The 17633-nt window shown below is 45.5% G+C and overlaps 1 protein-coding gene and 1 long non-coding RNA gene across 5 annotated transcripts in view; both read left to right on the top strand.

The window, feature by feature from the left end:
• The window catches only part of ALDH8A1 (aldehyde dehydrogenase 8 family member A1), a 41449-nt gene extending 33245 nt beyond the window's left edge, over nucleotides 1-8204 (top strand). For 2 of the 4 annotated variants that reach the window (XM_043456770.1, XM_043456771.1), the window contains 2 exons: nucleotides 936-1097; nucleotides 6911-8204. In XM_043456770.1, the coding sequence (XP_043312705.1) occupies nucleotides 936-1097; nucleotides 6911-7363 (615 nt within the window). In that variant the 3' untranslated portion in view covers nucleotides 7364-8204. Of the gene's footprint in view, nucleotides 1-935; nucleotides 1098-5525; nucleotides 5692-6910 lie in introns of all 4 variants that reach the window. The other 2 variants (XM_043456772.1, XM_043456773.1) reach the window with 2 other exon arrangements.
• A 4551-nt stretch (nucleotides 8205-12755) lies between these two features.
• On the top strand, nucleotides 12756-15567 carry LOC122434132. Its single transcript, XR_006267256.1, has 4 exons — nucleotides 12756-12865; nucleotides 12987-13073; nucleotides 13222-13333; nucleotides 14165-15567. It is a non-coding gene; the product is annotated as an uncharacterized LOC122434132 (long non-coding RNA).
• The last annotated feature ends 2066 nt before the right edge of the window (nucleotides 15568-17633 follow it).

Genomic DNA, 17633 nt, shown 5'->3' with positions numbered 1-17633 from the left:
TTAAACCTCCCTTACCTGCCAGTAGGTCCTGTTGGTTCTGTCTTTAAGGTATATCCTGCATCTTCTTCAGAGCATCTTTGCCAGTTTCTTTACACTTTGGGGGTCCCCTTTGCCCCTTTAAGAATCTGTTGACCTCAGTGGACTCCTTCCCTTTCTCTCATCTCCATTGATTCCACCTGGTCCAAGGTGCCTCCCCTCATCCGGCTGTCGGAAAAGCTCTCCTAACCCACTCTCATCCTCTCCAATTCTGTTCTCCACACAGCTGCCAGAATGATCATTTAAAAATGTAGCTCCCGACCACCTCTTCTTGCTGCTTAAAGCTGTCCATGATCCTTTCATGATACTGAGGATAAAATGCAAGGTCCTTGTGAGCCTGTAAGCCTATAAGATGCTGCATGATGTTGCCTCGCTCCTCACCTCCTGCCCGTATCTCCCATGTTGCTCTGACCCCCAGCCCTGCCTCCACCCCCCACCGTCAGCCCCACTCACCTTCCTCGCTTTCCTCACACACTCCAAACTCATTCTTCTGGCAGGTTCTCTACACTTACCACTGAGAATTCTGTACCTCTATCCATCTGGCTCCTTCACGTCAATCAAGGGTCAGTTTAAACATTCCCTGTTCACCAGTGTCATCCAGGACTCCGTTTAATAAAAGGGAGTAAAAGTTCTCCCTCCCCACTCATTTCTACTCTTATCCTCAGCTTAGTTTTCTTGTATTGTTTTGGTCGTGGCCTGAAGTTGTATTATTTATTGAGCTTTATTGCATTCCCCACAAGACACTGTGTTCCAGATGGTGGAATTTTGTCTTGTTTACCACTGTTCCCCATTATCTAGCCCAGTGCCGGATCGTGGCAGACACTCACAAGTGCAGGGTGATCTGTCCATGGAGTGGAGCCCCCTGTCTTGTCCTTGTCCTCATGAGTCATTCTTGGCAGGGTGAAATCTGCCTCTGTACCAGCAGAATCTTTGTCCAGAAGAGCATCTATAGTGAATTTTTAAAGAGGTTTGTAGAGGCGACCAGAATGTGGAAAGTTGGTATTCCATCTGACCCATCGGCTGACATGGGAGCTCTGATCAGTAAAGCTCATCTGGAGAAAGTAAGTAAAACCCTCTGTGTAAGTTTCAGAAAGAATTCTTAAAAATTTTTTTTTTTAATTTTGTATTGGGGTATAGCCAATTAACAATGTTGTGACAGTTTTGGGTGAAGAGCAGAGTGACTCAGCCACACATATACATGCATCATTCTCGCCCAAACTCTCTGCCATCCAGGCTGCCATATGACATTGAGCAGAGTTCCCTGTGCTGTTCAGAAGGGCCTTGTTAGTTTTCCTTTAAATATAACCATGTTCCATGTACTATGCAGGGCTTCCCTGGTGACTCAGATGGTAAGGAATGTGCCTGCACTGTGGGAGACCCAGGTTTGATCCCTGGGTCAGGAAGATCCCCTGGAGGAGAAAATGGCAACACATTCCAGTATTCTTGCCTGGAAAACCCCATGGACAGAGAAGCCCGGCAGGCTACAGTCCCTGGGATAGCCACAAAGAGTTGGCCATCTATAGAGCAGGTCCTTGTTGATTATCCATTTTAAATATAGCAAAGTGTACATGCCCATCCCAAACTCCCTAACTATCCCTTTCCCTGGTCCTTCCCCTTGGCAACCGTAAATTTGTCCTCTTAAATCTGTGAGTCCAGAAAGAATTCTTATGAGGAGAGAAACTCAGTGCCAAGGCATAGCACCATCTTTGAAATGCTGTTAAATTACTACCCTATTCTTTTTTTTTTTTTTTAATTATGATCTGTGGGAAATTGTCTCTGGGTACCGAGTCTGAAAATGTTACAGATAGATACACAAATATAGTCAAGTTAAAGCAGCGCCTACATGACATAAATAAACTTGGGAAGTCAGCGTGGAGTCTGACTGCCATGGAGCCAGTCTGTGGAGGGAGGAAAGCAAATGTCAAAGCATAGAGGCCAGCTGACGAGAACGTTGTGGGCTGAGGGTGGCAGGCATTTCCACAGGTAAGTGTTCCCAGTAAGTCCTCAGGCAGTGAGGCTCTGCCTCTGGGTGATAGCACACGGGATTCTGGGAGCGCGAATCCAGTCTGCACAACGTGGACTTTAGCTGGTGGGGTGACTTGAGGGGTCTTTGTGGGAGAAGCCATTGAAGAAGGTGTTCTCTGGGTGCTCTGTGGAATTTGGGTCTTTAAGATCATTTCCATTTCCTGATGAGACTCCCACAATAAGTGCTAGAATTTTGGAGCTAAGAGGTCTCATTGTGAGCTATGGTAATGAAGACCAAGCAAGGGTAATGGTAGCACGCCCGCATGGGTTAACCGCTGAGGGACGGAGCCTTTACGCAGATTCAGCAGACTTGCTAATGTGAACGATGACTTTCACGGTACTTTGAAGCGCAGATGCCCCCAGGTAGGAACGTGTAGTGTCAATCTTCCCAGTCTCTTCTTACTTCTATTGTTTTCTCGGTAAAATAGGAAGCAAAGTGAGGAGGGGAGATGGTGTTGACAGTTTCAAGGAGGAGGAAAAGTTCTGAGACAGTCTTCAAGGAGATCAGGAGAGAGAGAAATGGACTTGAAGTGACTGTATTGTCAGCGAGGCAGCTCCAAGGGCTCCTCCCGGGGCTGTGATCACTTGTGGTCACACTAACAAAGCGTGTGGTCATTGATTTAAAGGGAGGCCGGCCAGCATGGCTGTGTCTTCCTCCAGTCAGATGCACCCCCACGATGGCAGGCCTGCGGGTGGCAGTCCCCAGAGTGCCCCCGGGGGACCCACAGCTGTGGACGGTCCCACCTTTGTGAAGCGAGGTGTCACCTGGTGTAAGAGGCCCCTGGGTTCTCTCTCATCTGACTGTTCTGAACTCAGGGGTCCATGCTGTAAACCCACACATGCAAATAAGTGGTGAAAAATAACTTTTGCCTCTTTCCAATTGTTTCCTGTGGAGCAAAATTACCTTTCCAGGAGCTTCTTTCATTAAGCTCAGGCCGTGTGCCATCTGTATTTAGTTGCTTAGCTGTGTCCAGCTCTTTGCACCTCCATGGACTGTAGCCCACCAGGTTCCTCTGTCCATGGGATTCTCCAGGCAGGAATACTGGAGTGGGCTGGATGCCCTCCTTCAGGGGATCTTCCCAACCCAGGGATTGAACTCAGGGCTTCCACACTGCAGGTGGATTCTTTACTGAGCCATCAGGGGAGCTGAGGCCATGGCACCATCTAACGTCCCCTGTGCAATTCACCAACTCACCGGAGACTCAAAGCTCTCTTCATCAACTCAGCAGAGAAACTGTTTTTCTATCCTAGACACTGTCATAACCATTAAGTTCTCCAATGAGGGGAGGTACGTCAGTGAAGCAAATCAAAGCATTTGACTTTCCTGTCGCAGTTGAATGATGTGTAGCCCCTCTATGTGTGTGCACGTGCACGCATGCATACACACACACAAACTGTCTTGTGTGTGTGAGAGAAACTGCCACCATTCACAGACTCCTATTGGCAGTTACGACTTTTCTTGGCCACGTTCTGATTATTTCTCCCTTTTGCCCCATATAGTGAACTCGGACCAAATAGAGACTTGCTGGGTTTCCCCGTATTGTAGCTCCTCTGAGGGTTAATGCAATATTTGCGATGTTCAGTGTATTCCTGCTGGCTCAAAGGGGCCCACCCTCTCTTTAGCCCCCCACCCCCCACACCCTCCTGAACTCCACCACAGGCTCTCCTCCAGGCATCTCTGCTCTCCAACAACAAGCAGCCTCAGGCTGAGTGAGCTATGCTACCCGCTACCCGACGTGGGCAACAGGACCTTTGTCTACTGAGCCCTGGTTCCATTCAGAGGAGAAGAGTGAACAAAGCCAGCTTCTGACCCTGCTGTTGTGATGTTCAATGGCTCAGTCGTGTATCCAACTCTTTGCGATCCCATGGACTGCAGTACACCAGGCTCCCCTGTCCATCACCAACTCCCGGAGCTTGTCAAACTCATGTCCGTGTGTCAGTGATGCCGTCCAACCATCTCATCCTGTTTCCCCCTTCTCCTCCTGCCCTGGGTCTTTCCCAGCATCAGAGTCTGACTCTGTGGTGCCCTTTGGATGATGCCTCATGATGATCAGACAGTCAAGAGGGGGCCACTTAAAGTCTGGTTGTGATAAGCTCAAACACACTGCCCTTTTAAGACATCCATCTTGAAAAGAGGGTACCTCATGGGGTTGTAAAGAATCAGACATGACTGAGCGACTTCACACACACACACACACACACACACACCTCAAAAAGTTCTGAGGTTCTACTGGAAGATATTGTGGTGTTAAAAAATTTTTTTCACAGTTAAAAACTTAAAAATAATATTCATCATCAGCCATTTATTTTTATATTTTAGGGAAGAACAAAACAGATGGTATTTCCGTTATCCTCCTGCACGCAAAAGTGCGGGTGGCTATGGGGTTCCCCTTGTTTTGTGGTTCCACGGGCAGATCTCTCAGCTCTGCTCGTGGTCACCCCCACACACACCCCAAGTCTCAGAACCATCCTGCTGAGGTTCAGAGGGGCCCTGGACACCCGCCATCCTCACTGCTCCGCCCAGAACATGTGTGCCTGGATGCCAGGAGTCACAGCCTTGCCCTCTGGGTCTCTCAGCACATGAAGCCCTGGAGGGGGGCTTTGACAGCTCACGTCTTGTGAGGGGACCCTGTGTGTCTCTGCCCTTTGAGAGGGAGCCAGGCGAAGCAGCTCGAGAAGCGTATGTGTCTCTTTTTCAGGCTGCGATTCTTCTCGGTTCAGCCTGCCAAACCTTGGTCTGGGATCGAGGAGGCAGCAGACGCTCCACTGGTGGTTGTGTTTGCTCCCCTCTCACCAGGAAGCTTTGGGGGCTGCGAGTCCAGGGCAGGCCGGCTGCCCTCTTGGCATTCCAGCCCTCCTCTTCAGCAGTAGATCTCTGTCTTCTCCAAATCAGCTTAGCCACGGGATCTTTGTGTCCACCGTACTTCTGTGGGATTGTCACAACAGATGGAGAGGCGGTGACAGAAGAATCCAACTGGAGCACATGACGAGTGCTCTATATGGCAAAGGGCTCCTAGGTGCAGGTGTGGCTTCCCAGATTCCCAGGGACGGCAGGGGAGGCACGGGAAATGGCAGGTGATTTTATCCTTGGGGGATGCAGGAATGTCTCCCTGGTCTGTTTCACAGGGTGCTTTTTGCTTTTACTTTCTGGAATCCTCCCCTACTTAACTGTCTGGAGAATCTGGCTCTAGGCCAGCCTCCCAAAGATGCAAGAAACTAGAGAGAGGGAGAGTGCTGGACGTTGACAGTGAGGCTGGAGGAAGCACAGACGAAGTTCATGGGTTTATCCCCCAGGAAGGCCAAGCTTTGGGTCTAACTAAGGTCCACTCTTTTATTTTATTTTTTTTTAAACTAAAACATTTTGTATTGAGGTAGAGCCAATTAGCAATGTGGTGACAGTTTCAGGTGAGCAGTGAAGGTTCTCAGTCATACATATACATGCTTCCATTCTCCCCCAAACCCAGCTTCCTGTCCTCCTTTGTCAGTTAAGAAAGCTGATGTACAAAGTAGGGGACATCCTTGCGGTCTCACAGCTCGTGAATGTCAGACTATGCATTCTACTGTCATCATCACCATCAACATCAACACAGACAGCAGCATCTGACCTTCAGAAGTTTTACTATGTGTCAGGTATCACGCTAAGGACTTTACATTTATTATCTTATTTAGTCTTTGCAAGAACCTGTGAAAGAGGTGGCGCAGTCAATGGCATTTTTCTGATGAGGAAACTGAGCATTTGAATCTCGGCTCTCGGCCGAGAGCATTTGAATCCCTCAGCTGGTCAGAGCACTGGTGGGCTCCCAAGCCCACTCTTCCAACCTCCAGGCTTTGATTTTTATGTCCAAAATGACTAAGCGCTGACTATTCTCTGCTCTCTCGCCTCAAGGAAAGGTCTTAGAGGAATATTTCATTCCGTTTTATATCACCTTTATCAGTCACAAGTCTGTTTTTCTGAGCTAGGAGTGTAGATATCGTTGTGTCATCTGGGGATATTTTCTCTAGAAAAGAAATTCAGTTTCATGTGAGTCACCTTCTATGCTAAATTCGATGAATTCGCAATTTGAAAACCGACACTTCGCTTCACATTTTATTATCCTAAAAGCTTCAAAGAGAGAATTGTGTAATTTTGCTTGGACATGATCATCTGAAGGCAGAGCGCTCCTTGCACTGTTTGAATCGCTGCTGGAAGTCCTGGCTCTGCGTCCAGCTGGGCCTCTGGAGACTCACCTGCACACACCCTGTTCACACAGAATGCTGCCTCTTGGCATTTTTTAATTAACGTGAGCGTGCTGCTTCAAAAGGGGCAAGAGAGTAGGAGAAAGAGAATTCTAGCTTTATTGTCTATCAGCCGTATGAACTATGTACCCTTTCGGAGATTCACTTATGTCATCAGCAAATAGAGGACAGTAATATGTAGCTAATAGGGTTTTGAGAGAATTATGTGAGAATGTGTTAAAAGCACTTATCCACATGCCTGGCTCTTAGACATTAAATACACAACTCTCCTGCTCTTAGCTGTGAGGGCTGACTGGCCAGATGGTGGTTAGGGCTTGTCTGCCCTCAGGCTTAGCAGCTGAGTGAAAATATCATCACCCTTAGATTTTGTGGGGGGAATAACCGTATATATCTTTCCTGTGCATGCATGCTCAGTTGTGTTTGACTTTGCGACCCCATGGACTGTAGCCTGCCAGGCTCCTTCATCTGTGGGATTCTCCAACAAGAATACTGGAGTGGGTTGCCATTTCCTACTCCAATATGTCTTTCTTAGGTGCTTGAAAAATATTGAATTTTCTCTGTGCTATGTGAAGACAAATGATAAGTTGTTACTATGTTTTTTTTATCTGCCCAGGTCAGAAGTTACATCAAGAAAGCTCGCCTGGAAGGGGCCCAAATTCTGTGTGGTGAGGGAGTGGATAAATTGAACCTTCCCCCCAGGAATCAGGCAGGGTACTTCATGCTTCCCACGGTGATAACAGATGTTAAGGATGAGTCCTGCTGCATGAAGGAAGAGATATTTGGTCCGGTGACGTGTGTCGTCCCCTTTGATAGTGAAGAGGAAGTGATTCAAAGAGCCAACAGCGTTAAATATGGACTGGCTGCTACTGTGTGGTCAGGCAACGTGGGGCGTGTCCACCGGGTGGCCAAGAAGTTACAGTCAGGCTTGGTCTGGACCAACTGCTGGCTCATTAGAGAGCTGAACCTACCTTTCGGGGGGATGAAGAGTTCTGGGGTGGGCAGAGAAGGAGCCAGAGACTCTTACGAATTCTTCACTGAAGTCAAAACCATCACTGTTAAACACTGACCTCGGCCAGCGCAGAAGCTGATGCCTGGATGCAGAGACTCAGTCGTCCGGTGTGGTGAAAAGAAACCCCTGCATACATTTCAGCCAAGTCTTGACTCAGCAGAAGATTCTCTCTATAGCTTATCCTCTGTACCTAGTATTTTTACCAACTGGTGAAAAGATGCTTGCTCTTTTCAGTGAGGAGTCAAAGAAGAGATCTCTGAATAGGAAGGCATACAAAGGAAGCCACCCAAACATTTGGGCTCCTCCTAAGTTGTGTTTTCATTGTATTTTTTCATCATTTTGATTCAATTCTTAAAAATTCACAGATGATTGGTTTCTTTTCTTCATTTGCAAGTATATGGTAAAAAAAAAAAAAATCTACAAAGCCAAAGAGAAACACATCACCATAATCTCTAACTTTGGGGAGATTGCAGAAATGGTCTCTTCATTCATCAACAGTTGGCATGGCTCATTGGTAATTGACTGTACCTCATTATGCAAGGGTGCTTTGAATGTTGATGATGTAATTTATGTGGGACTTGTCAGAGTAACCATATATGAGAGGTCCTACTAAATATATCTTTATGAAGACAAAGAGAAATGAAATAACGACTACTTTTGGAAGAAACTCAGAACAAGGAGGGTTTGATATTTTCCTACTATGGAGTCTAATCAATTCCAATTCAAAGTGTAGTATCTCAGGACACTTAAAATTTTCGAATACTGTATGGCTGAGTCTCTTTGCTGTCTACCTATAGCTATCACAGAATTGTTAACTATACCCTAGTATAAAATAAAAAGTTTACAAACTTTATTAATCTTAAAGGAAACAATAAATGTTAAACAATTTTACCAAGCAGTCACCTTCTTCATGAATTGTCCTTTATTCTTATCTTCATCCTCTTAGGAGCGTAGACTTTTTACCGAGTATCAGTGATACTCTTAGCTCTTTTTTCCTGAATCTCCCAATGTTCAGAGGAGAAATCTGCGATTTGCGGACATTAAGTAGCACATTCGAGGTCCCACAGATGATGTGGGGAAAGGAAGGACTTGAATCCAGGGCTTTCAGACGCCATACCCTATGATCTCTGGCCATTTCATGCTTACCTTGGGTGTTTCAGAAAAATGAAGTCCTTACGGCTTCTGTGGTGGCTCAGATGGTAAAGAATCTGCCTGCCACGTGAGAGACCCGGGTTTGATCCCTGGGTGGGGAAGATCCCCTGGAGAAGGGCATGGCAAACCACACCAGTGTTCTTGTCTGGAAAATCCCATGGACAGAGGAGCCTGGTGGGCTACAGTTCACGGGGTCACAAGGACTTGAACACAACTGAGCAACTACCACTTCATGGTTTGTAGAACACATTGTGTTGGGTCTCGCCGCTGTGTCTCCGTCCTGCTTTGCCCCTCCCTCCTCTCTCCTGCCTCACTCCACTCAGCCATGCAACCCAATCTATGCAGCCAACCCTTTCCCAAGTTCTGGTACGGTCCTTCCCACGCTAACCAAAACTATCTGTTCACCTGTCTCTCTTCCTGATGGGACGGGAGTTCCTCCCCTCTGAAGTCTCAGATCACAGCCCAGTGCCCGGCTGTGCACAGAGGGTGCCCAGAACGAGTTGCAAGATGGAACGAGGGCTTCCTGGGGCCCCAGTGTATTGGTTGCACGATGTATGGGGGATTGGGGCAGGCGTACAGAATAATCTGTATCATTTTATGTAGGATTTGGCATATGTTGGCTTGTTTACAAATGCTGAAAATGACAAGTCCCTTTGAGGTCACGTGGTAGTGTCAGGTTATACCTGGTTCTTACCTTCTACCTTCTACCCCCTCTCTTTCCCTCTTCCCTGGCTAGGGTCCCTTGACCTTGATCAGGTAAGTCTAGGACCAATTCTGAGTGTCAGCAGGAAGAAATTCAGTAGCTCCAGTGTCTAAGAATCTATATCCTCACTCTTGTAGTTGATCTGGCCCAAGCTTCATCCTTATTTCTAATACCTAAGCCCTATCTTCAGTCCAAATTCTGACAACTGAAGCTCTTAGCTCCTGGTGCCTGAATACCCATCTCCCAACATGCTGGTTTTCTGTCCGGGAATCTGTCCTCCCTGGAATTTGGAGTCAGCCCTGTCCAGGATCTGGATTCTCCTTGTGGAGGTGCCTGCTTCCTGCCAACAGACACCCTGGGGACCATTTCCCTGCTTCTGGGTCTCTTGTGGTCTCTAGAAGCTCCCCTGGGCTCACATGGCAGTCTCATGGATGCAGATTTGACCAAAGGCTGTCCTCCCTCAACTCACCACTGCCTTGGTTCTCAGTTCTTCAAACCATTAGATACAATGTCTTAGCACCCCTGTTAGACCTTTCCTCATCAGTTCTGTCCCAAGTGGGTGAGTTTAGTTCTAAGACCTTATCCTTCTCCAGCCATCGCATACCAGCTAAGGGTACCATATTTGTCTGTGCCTACTCCACTACAGAGTTCCACCCAAGCGGAGTGCTGCCTTTGTGTGTTTGGGGGGGGGGTTGGGGGGGGGGGTTTGCTCAGAACTGAAATAAAAAAATCAAGGGAGATGTTGGCACAGAACCTGAGGTAACTCGGGCCCTTTGCTTGCAACTCAGAGGAGGCAGAAGGAACGGCAACCCCACCTAGCAGTGAAATCCACCAAAGAATTTCACTTCCCACGGTGAAATCCTCCTCACTTTCATAGTTATGAGGGTACAACCTGGACTGTCCACATACCCTAAAAATAAGTCTGTCTCTGATCCCCTCACACTCAGACATGTAAAGTTAGTCCCCATTCAGTGATGAGTTTCATGGGTAAAGTGTTCTTCCAAACTGCAAAGAATAACTTTGCCAATTACCTATAATAATCAGTCAGCATGCTTTTTTATTAAAAATATTACTGACCAATCAGGGATCATCAAATATTTGGTGAAAGAGAAATATCAAGATGTGTGAAAAGTGACGGACCACAGGAGAAACACAAAAGGAAGATGACAAAAAAAAAAAAATTTTTTTGAATTACCATCTTCAGATCTTCAGAGAGGTCTGAGACAACAGTGGATTCAGACAAAAGGGTAGGCTCTTATGAAAAAAGAGCAGGCAGAAAGCAGGAAAGAAGCCATGACAAATTAAATATTCCCCAAATACATTTTAAAAATCAGTAGAATTGAATCACTGGTTTGACTGAAAACTAAATTAGTATCTGGAAGATAAAGTTGAGAAAATAGCTCAGAATGTACAGAATGACTGAAAAGGAAAATATCCAAAAGCTGAGATGGCAGATAGATCTAGAAACTTATTAATATGTAACTAATCCACGCTCAGAGAACAAAAATGAGTGATGAAATAAATTAGAAAAGATAATTTCCCTGAACTAAAAAAAAGATTTTCAGATGGAAAATATTCACTAAGTGCTGACTACTAGTCTGTTGAAAATCTGAAATTCCTAATATAAAGCTTGTAGAGAGAATTACCAGAATACCTACCAAAAAAAAAAAAAAACCCACACAAAGTAAAAAACACAAAAAGAGCCCTAGAAGACTGTCATCATACTTTACATTAATATTATTGATGCTAGAAGACAGTGGAGAAAGACTTCAAAGTTCTCAGGGAAAATTGAGCCTCATTTAATAGCCAGCAAACTGTTACTTCAGATTTAAGGCAAAGTAAGTTATCCAATGTCTCAGAAATTTTCTCCTATGTCCTCCTCCTGGAATGGGGATATAGAAAAAGAAAACTGAATGCAATGACCAGAACTGTCTGAGAAATAAAATGGAAAGACATTTGACATCAGCTGTTAATCAGGCCTAGAAAGCAGTTGGCCCAAATTAGAACGGGGAAGACAGGAGATAGTGACTGGAGAATATTGATTAAAAATGTGTTTAATAATCTGGACGATCTTAGACATGTAAACAAGTACATGTAGGCTATTCTATCCATTAGAATAAAAGAAACAAAAAACTATTTAGATAGCATGATAAGACAAAGCAAAATGAAATGTGATATGACTTGGAAAAATTGAAGGGGTAAGCGTAAAAGTGTAGTCTTTTTTTTGGATGGAAATTTTCGGTAACATAAAAGTCACATTTCTATCTTTATGGGCCTTACACACTACTTAATACTAAAATTAATATTTATATATTTTGAATATATAAGAAAGATTAAAGGCAAAAGGAGAAGAGAGTAGCAGAGGATGAGATGGTTAGACAGCATCACTGACTCAACGGACATAAGTTTGAGCAAACTCCAGGAGATAGTGAAGACAGGGAAGAAAGACTGGCATGCTACAGTCCATGGGGTTGCAGAGTTGGACATGACTTAGCCACTGAATAACAACATTTTGAATATCTCAATATCTGTTACTGGTTTTCAATTTTTAAAGTCAAACTATTTTGGAAACGTAACTAAACTAAGCTTGGGAGATGTCCTCCAGCACCCTGAGTGCTGCCTGTCTGCCCAGCACGATGCTCTAGAGAGGCGGACCCAGGAGACCCTCTTCCCATCTCACCCGTCCTTTCCCTCCTATGAACACAGGAGGATGAGAGGCCCTTCTGGCCCTCCGTTGTGAATGTTCCCCTAAGCCAGAGCCCAGAGTTTTAAAATACATCTCCAAAGCTTGTGGTCCTTTCTTTTGGATTTGCTTAAACTCCTGGCAATTTGCTTAACCCTTTTCTTGGGGGTGTCTGCAGCTTCCTGTGGCCCCCATTAACAGTGGGTGGATCCACCCCAGAATGTCTCACTGATGAGCCCCTCATAGCAGGCTTTGCGGATGACCCATTTCAGGGTGTACTTTGAGGAAGACATTATGTTCATGTGTGTCTAAAGCAAGCCTCTGGAATGTGTCCCGGGGTTCATTAGTCTGACGGTCCCAAGCATTTACATTGTCAGTTTCTGCGGCCACGCTCGTCAGCGCCACCGTCAGTACTGACTCACTCAGAGGCCTTGTGCAAACCACTGGCCTCAATACTCTATGGCTTCTGCCAAACAAATGCTAGGTAGCTCTTCTGGGAAGAGTCGTATTTCTGACTGCAGCTGGCCATTCATCAAGCGTCCGGAATTGGCCCTAATCTTGTCTGTTGGCCCCGGATATGCCTTCTCCCTGCTCTGATGAAGCTTTCCCATCCCACACCTCATTGCCTCCTCATCCACATTCCTCGGCCCAATCTTTATTTCAGGAGATATCATTGTTCTCCAATCTCACATAATTACCATTCCAGTGTGACTCAACAGTATTCAACGAAGCACTGAAAAATACTCCTTGGAACAGTAAGGTCTGGGGGAGTCACTGAATCATAACAAGGTGGAGTTGCCAGGGACCTTGAGCTCACTGTGTCCTGCTCCCTCCCCCTCCCACATGGACCACAGAGGCTCGGAGGGATTACCTGACCTGCCAAAGATCTTAACAGCCAGCAGAGACTCTCAGTAGAACTGGACATGCAGAGATCCAAGCATGGGAGAGGTTAGAGGTATTCTGAGGACAATGGAAATAATTGCAAGTTCTGATAAGTATTTTGGACTTCCTCCAACAGATAGTAAGCAGCTGGCCTCTGTCTCCACTGAGGATAAGACATGGGGATGGAGGGGGTAGGTTCTTAATTACAGTTTGAGTTTTTATGTAAAAGAAGTTACTTCATTTCGATGTTTCCATTTCAGAAATAGGGAACAGTGGAGAAGATGGGAACCCCTTTCTGGACTCTGAGCAAGGGTGGTGCCCCTGTCAGGGGTGGATGAGCAGCAGGGGTGAGGTGAGGGAGCCCTGGACCGTATTGCACGGTGCCCGACAGCAAGGGCGGCGCCCCGAGCGCCAGATGCCCACTGCCCGTGTGGCTGCGCGGGCGCTGAGCGCTCTGCCTGCAGCCTTTCAAAGGGTCCGCTTATCTGATTACAGGGTCTGCTGCTGGGAAGTGAACAGCAGGGACGGATGAGTCTCTAAACAGAAGAAATCTGATTTTCCTGCAACATCCCTGCGAAATCAAAGCATGTAAGAATCATTAAGACAGGTAAAAACTTGATGATCATCTTATTTACCTTTTGGGTGGGGGGTGGGGTGGGGTTGGATTTTTAAACCATTTCTCTGATGTTTCAAGTTCAGCAAAATGCATGCTTCTGGAATCCATTTTTGCATTCACTTCAGGTATCTTCGGGGAAATACACTCTCACACTCAGGAGTAATAAATCACCAGGAAGCAGTTCTAAGGGGTTATTTATAACTCCTCGGGATCCCATGGCCCCTGGCCGGCACTTGGGCTGAGTTAGTGGTCCGCGGTCAGACTGCGTTCCATCATCAGGATGGACATGCCCTGTTCCCGGTGGAAGCGACATAAAGCGCTGATGAAGCACTTGCCCCAGGCTGTGACCGCACTGGCTCTGCCCGCTGCCCTTCCTCTGATGGCCTAAATAAAGCCGGGGAGTTCGCATCTCCTGGACAGGGGTTCCAGGGAATGTACTGCACCCTTTCCTCAGGATGTTGCTAGTTCATCCTAATCTTGAGTAAGACTAACTCCATGAACTTTAAGGTTAGAAACAATTAGACAAGAAAATCCCTTCCCTCGATTTCTTGTAACTGTCAAAAAAAGATGAGGAGTGAAAACATTGCCCCATGCCAGACTTCTCACTCTTGTGAACCTTTGAACCATATTGTTTATTGTAAAGAATATGACAGTCCCCTGGCATGATAAGGTGAGCAATTACTATTTCTGCCTTTTGACTGTTGTTTATGCTTTGCTATCCATCACAAGTACCCACATAGCCCTAGAAACTGAAATAAATGCTGTGATTACTCCAGACTGTTCAGCACACTGACCCTGTCATTCACCTCTCCTTCATTACAGGAAAATCCTGCTTCTGTCTTCATCAGTCCATTTTGGAAAAATGACTTAAATCTTGGCAACTATAGATAACTTTGTATATCCTATGTGGATTGCTTTAGAGCTCAAGCATACAGAAGGCAGCATTTAATTTTCAAGTTCTGAAGGATCTGAAGATGGCCCAGTCCTGTACCACCCCCTGCTTTTTTTTCATCATTTATGTATTTTGAAACATATGTCAGTGTCTCTGTGTGTTTTCCATGCAGTGCTCTGAAGATGAGTTTCAACATTGTTTCATTCTCTGCGGATTGTAAACTCCTGGAAGTCAGGGATTGTATTTTATGTTAGATGAATGCCAGGATTTTTCTTTATTCCTGCAGATCCTAGATCAATGCCTTTGACAGAGTGGAAACTGAATACAAGTTACTGTACTTAGACTGAATTTAAAAATAAGGATCATTATACGACTATATCAACTGTCTTTTGTTCTGGAGAAATAATGCATGGTTTATAGTGAGGCTGAGACTGAGTTGCAATAGTCAGGCTAATCTTGACTGATTTCTGGGTAGGCCCGTCCATCCCACAAACATGAGTACAGAAACCAGGTGTCCTGGCCCATCAGACAACGCAAAATCTGAAGCCAGGCCGCTTGTTTCTTGGCAGAGGGTTGTGGCCCAAGTGGCGGGTAATGGATTCAGGCCCTCAGACCAACCAGGAGGTGTGTCCTGGCCCAGGTCCTGTTCAGGCGCATAGTATTCAGAGAGTTCATTAAACGTCACCTCTCGACCACCACTCAGGAGGGCGTAGGCTTCACTGTGTGGCTGAAAGGTAATGGTTGTACCAACATTGCCTTAGGTCTCCTAGAGTGACTCATAGAATTTCTGTAACACTCTCCAAAATGTGTGTCTGGGATCTGAAGGAGGAAGAAACACTTTGTACTTGAAGATGCAAGAGAGAGTGTAGGTATTGATAAGTCAATCTAATGACAAAATGTTAAATGGGCAGCATGAGCTACGGTTTTGTGGGAGTTTAAAATCAGATATGTATTGACTCAAGTGTTTTGGGTTAAACTCACTAAAGCAATGATTTGTACCTTACAAAATGAAGCCTTTTAGTGGGGTGATCTGGCCATTCAATGAAGAGGTGACATCATGGACCAGAAAAGTCCCTGGGGCCAGAGTTTGGACATATCATTCACAAGTTCTACTTTCATCTCCGGAAAACCCTGAAGCCATTATTTTCCTTCCCTCAACCCTTTCTTCCTATGATGGCTCCTTCATTGTGACACATGCAAAATTCTGAATTCCATCCATAGATGAGAAATAAAAATTTTCACCTTATTTCTGTAGTATAGGGGAAAAAAAAGATTTTTTTTCCTCTATATTCTTAGGTTTATACCTGGGGCCTGTATATTAAACTGACAAAAGATTAACAAGAGCAAGGGCATCACAATTTTATAAGTATGAGGGCTCCAGAGAAAATGAAGCCCTCTAAAAAGGAGTTATACTTGGGGGGAAGGGCTTATATGCCATCTTAACAAAGGTGATAAATTGTGGAGAAAGGACAGAGCGAAGAAGAAAGGAGAGTTAGGGCTTCTGGGAATGGTGACTTGTGGGAAGGTAAATACACGCGGGAAGCTAACAGTGTGTGCCTTCTGAGTTGCTTAGTCACTTCTGACCCTTTGAGACCCCATGGACCGTAGCCCCCAGGCTCTTCTGTCCTTGAACTTTTCCAGGCAAGAATACTGGAGCGGGTTTCCATCTCCTCCTCCAGAAGTGAACGGCAAATGAAGGTTATTTTGTAAGGTTTGTTCACGCAGACTCATCTAGGTACTGTCTCTGTCTCATAAAGGTTGTTCTCTTTCCGGTCTGGGAGAGGGCGGGAGACACCTTCACACAGGAATTTATGCCCTGTTTTTTTTTGTAAATATTTTGTTTGCAGTTCAAAATAATCTTTATACCAAAGCAGTATACTTTCGCGTGGCATATACTATGCTTAGTTGCTTAGTCGCGTCAGACTCTTTGCGACCCCATGGACTGTAGCCCGCCAGGCTCCTCTGTCCATGGAATTCTCCAGGCAAGACACTGGAGTGGGTTGCTGCTCCCTACTCCAGGGGATCTTCCCGACCCAGGGGTCGAACCCTGGTCTCCTGCATTGCAGGCGGATACTTTATCATCTGAGCCCCCAGGGAAGCCTGGCATACATTGATCCCCTTTTTTTGCTTATTTATTTGTTTGGTTGCACACAGGATCTTTGGGTGTCTCACGCAGGCTCAGTAGTCGTAGCGTGCAGGCTTTCTAGTTGTGGAGCAGCATGCAGGTTCTTAGTTTCCTGACCAGGGATGGAACCCTGGTCCCCTGCACTGCAAGGCAGATTCTTAACCACTGCACCACCAGAGAAGTCCCTCCCTTTTATTTTGTATATTTCCCATCACTTAAAGAAAAAATACGCCCACTACAGCTAAGTGAGGAAATATTTGGATTTATGCTTGGATGAGAATATTCTGGGAGAAAAACACACCCAGTTGGAGGGCAGGTGATGTGGATGCTGTGAGTAATCGGGGATTTTAAACTGGGTTTTCAAGGGCCTGTGTACTCAGAGAATGGCATCTGAGCAAAGATAAAATGCAAAGGCTAGTACAGATTCTGCACCTCTGGGTTCCAAGCTTGTTCGAGAACAGAAATGAAAAAAGTGGGTTCTAGTGGGTAGAATCATCATTTTAAGAAGGTCAATGAAAAAAGGAGTTGACTTTACCCACAGGGACTTGACCAAGCCTAACTTTTATTAGTCTGTTATGGTGAAGTGGAAGGAAGTCCAGGTCCTGAGTGTGAAATGGAAGTGGACATTTTTTCATAGTTTTCTCAAGATTTTGTATCTGAAAGGAATCTTTTCAGTAATGACTGAGAACAGAGATTTCATCAAGGATTTATTTCTTGGTGTGTTATATAATGAGAATATTTTGAACGCCCTTGTAGGGTCAGACAATGGAACTCAAAAAGAACAGGTTCTGAGTCTTTCATTTCACAGAGCTTTTAAGTGAGGGAGAATGAAAAAGATGATTAAACAACGGAACCAGAATTAAGTAACACGAAGTCATGTAAATAAATACAATACAAAGCAAGGTGGATATTATCACAAGGCGAAGGGAAATCATCAAGAAGATCTGGAAAAGCACAGGTTTTCGTTGAGGGGTGAGATGCTGAAATGCTAGAAAAGGAAATGTGTTTCCAAGCTTGGAGACAATTTAGTAAAGCATTACTGTTACTCTTTCCCTCAGGATGATTCCATTCCTCGGGAATTGGTGAGTTTAGAGGATGCTTCTAAACAGACATCTCTCTCATCCCTTTGCCTAGCTTGAGGTAACTGTGAGTGAATTGCGTTCAATCTGAGTTTCCTTAAAAGAAGCCAGGTCCTCGGAGGTGGGTTAACTGAGGCCATGCATTTTGGTCCTGGGAATCTCTGTTTAATTTGGGGACACTTGCTGTCTTCCGGG

This window comes from Cervus canadensis, chromosome 33, assembly GCF_019320065.1.
Source record: "Cervus canadensis isolate Bull #8, Minnesota chromosome 33, ASM1932006v1, whole genome shotgun sequence".
NCBI classification, from domain to species: Eukaryota; Metazoa; Chordata; class Mammalia; order Artiodactyla; family Cervidae; genus Cervus; species Cervus canadensis.
Note: the sequence above shows the minus strand (reverse complement) of the source record. Positions and strands in the feature narration are given on the sequence as shown.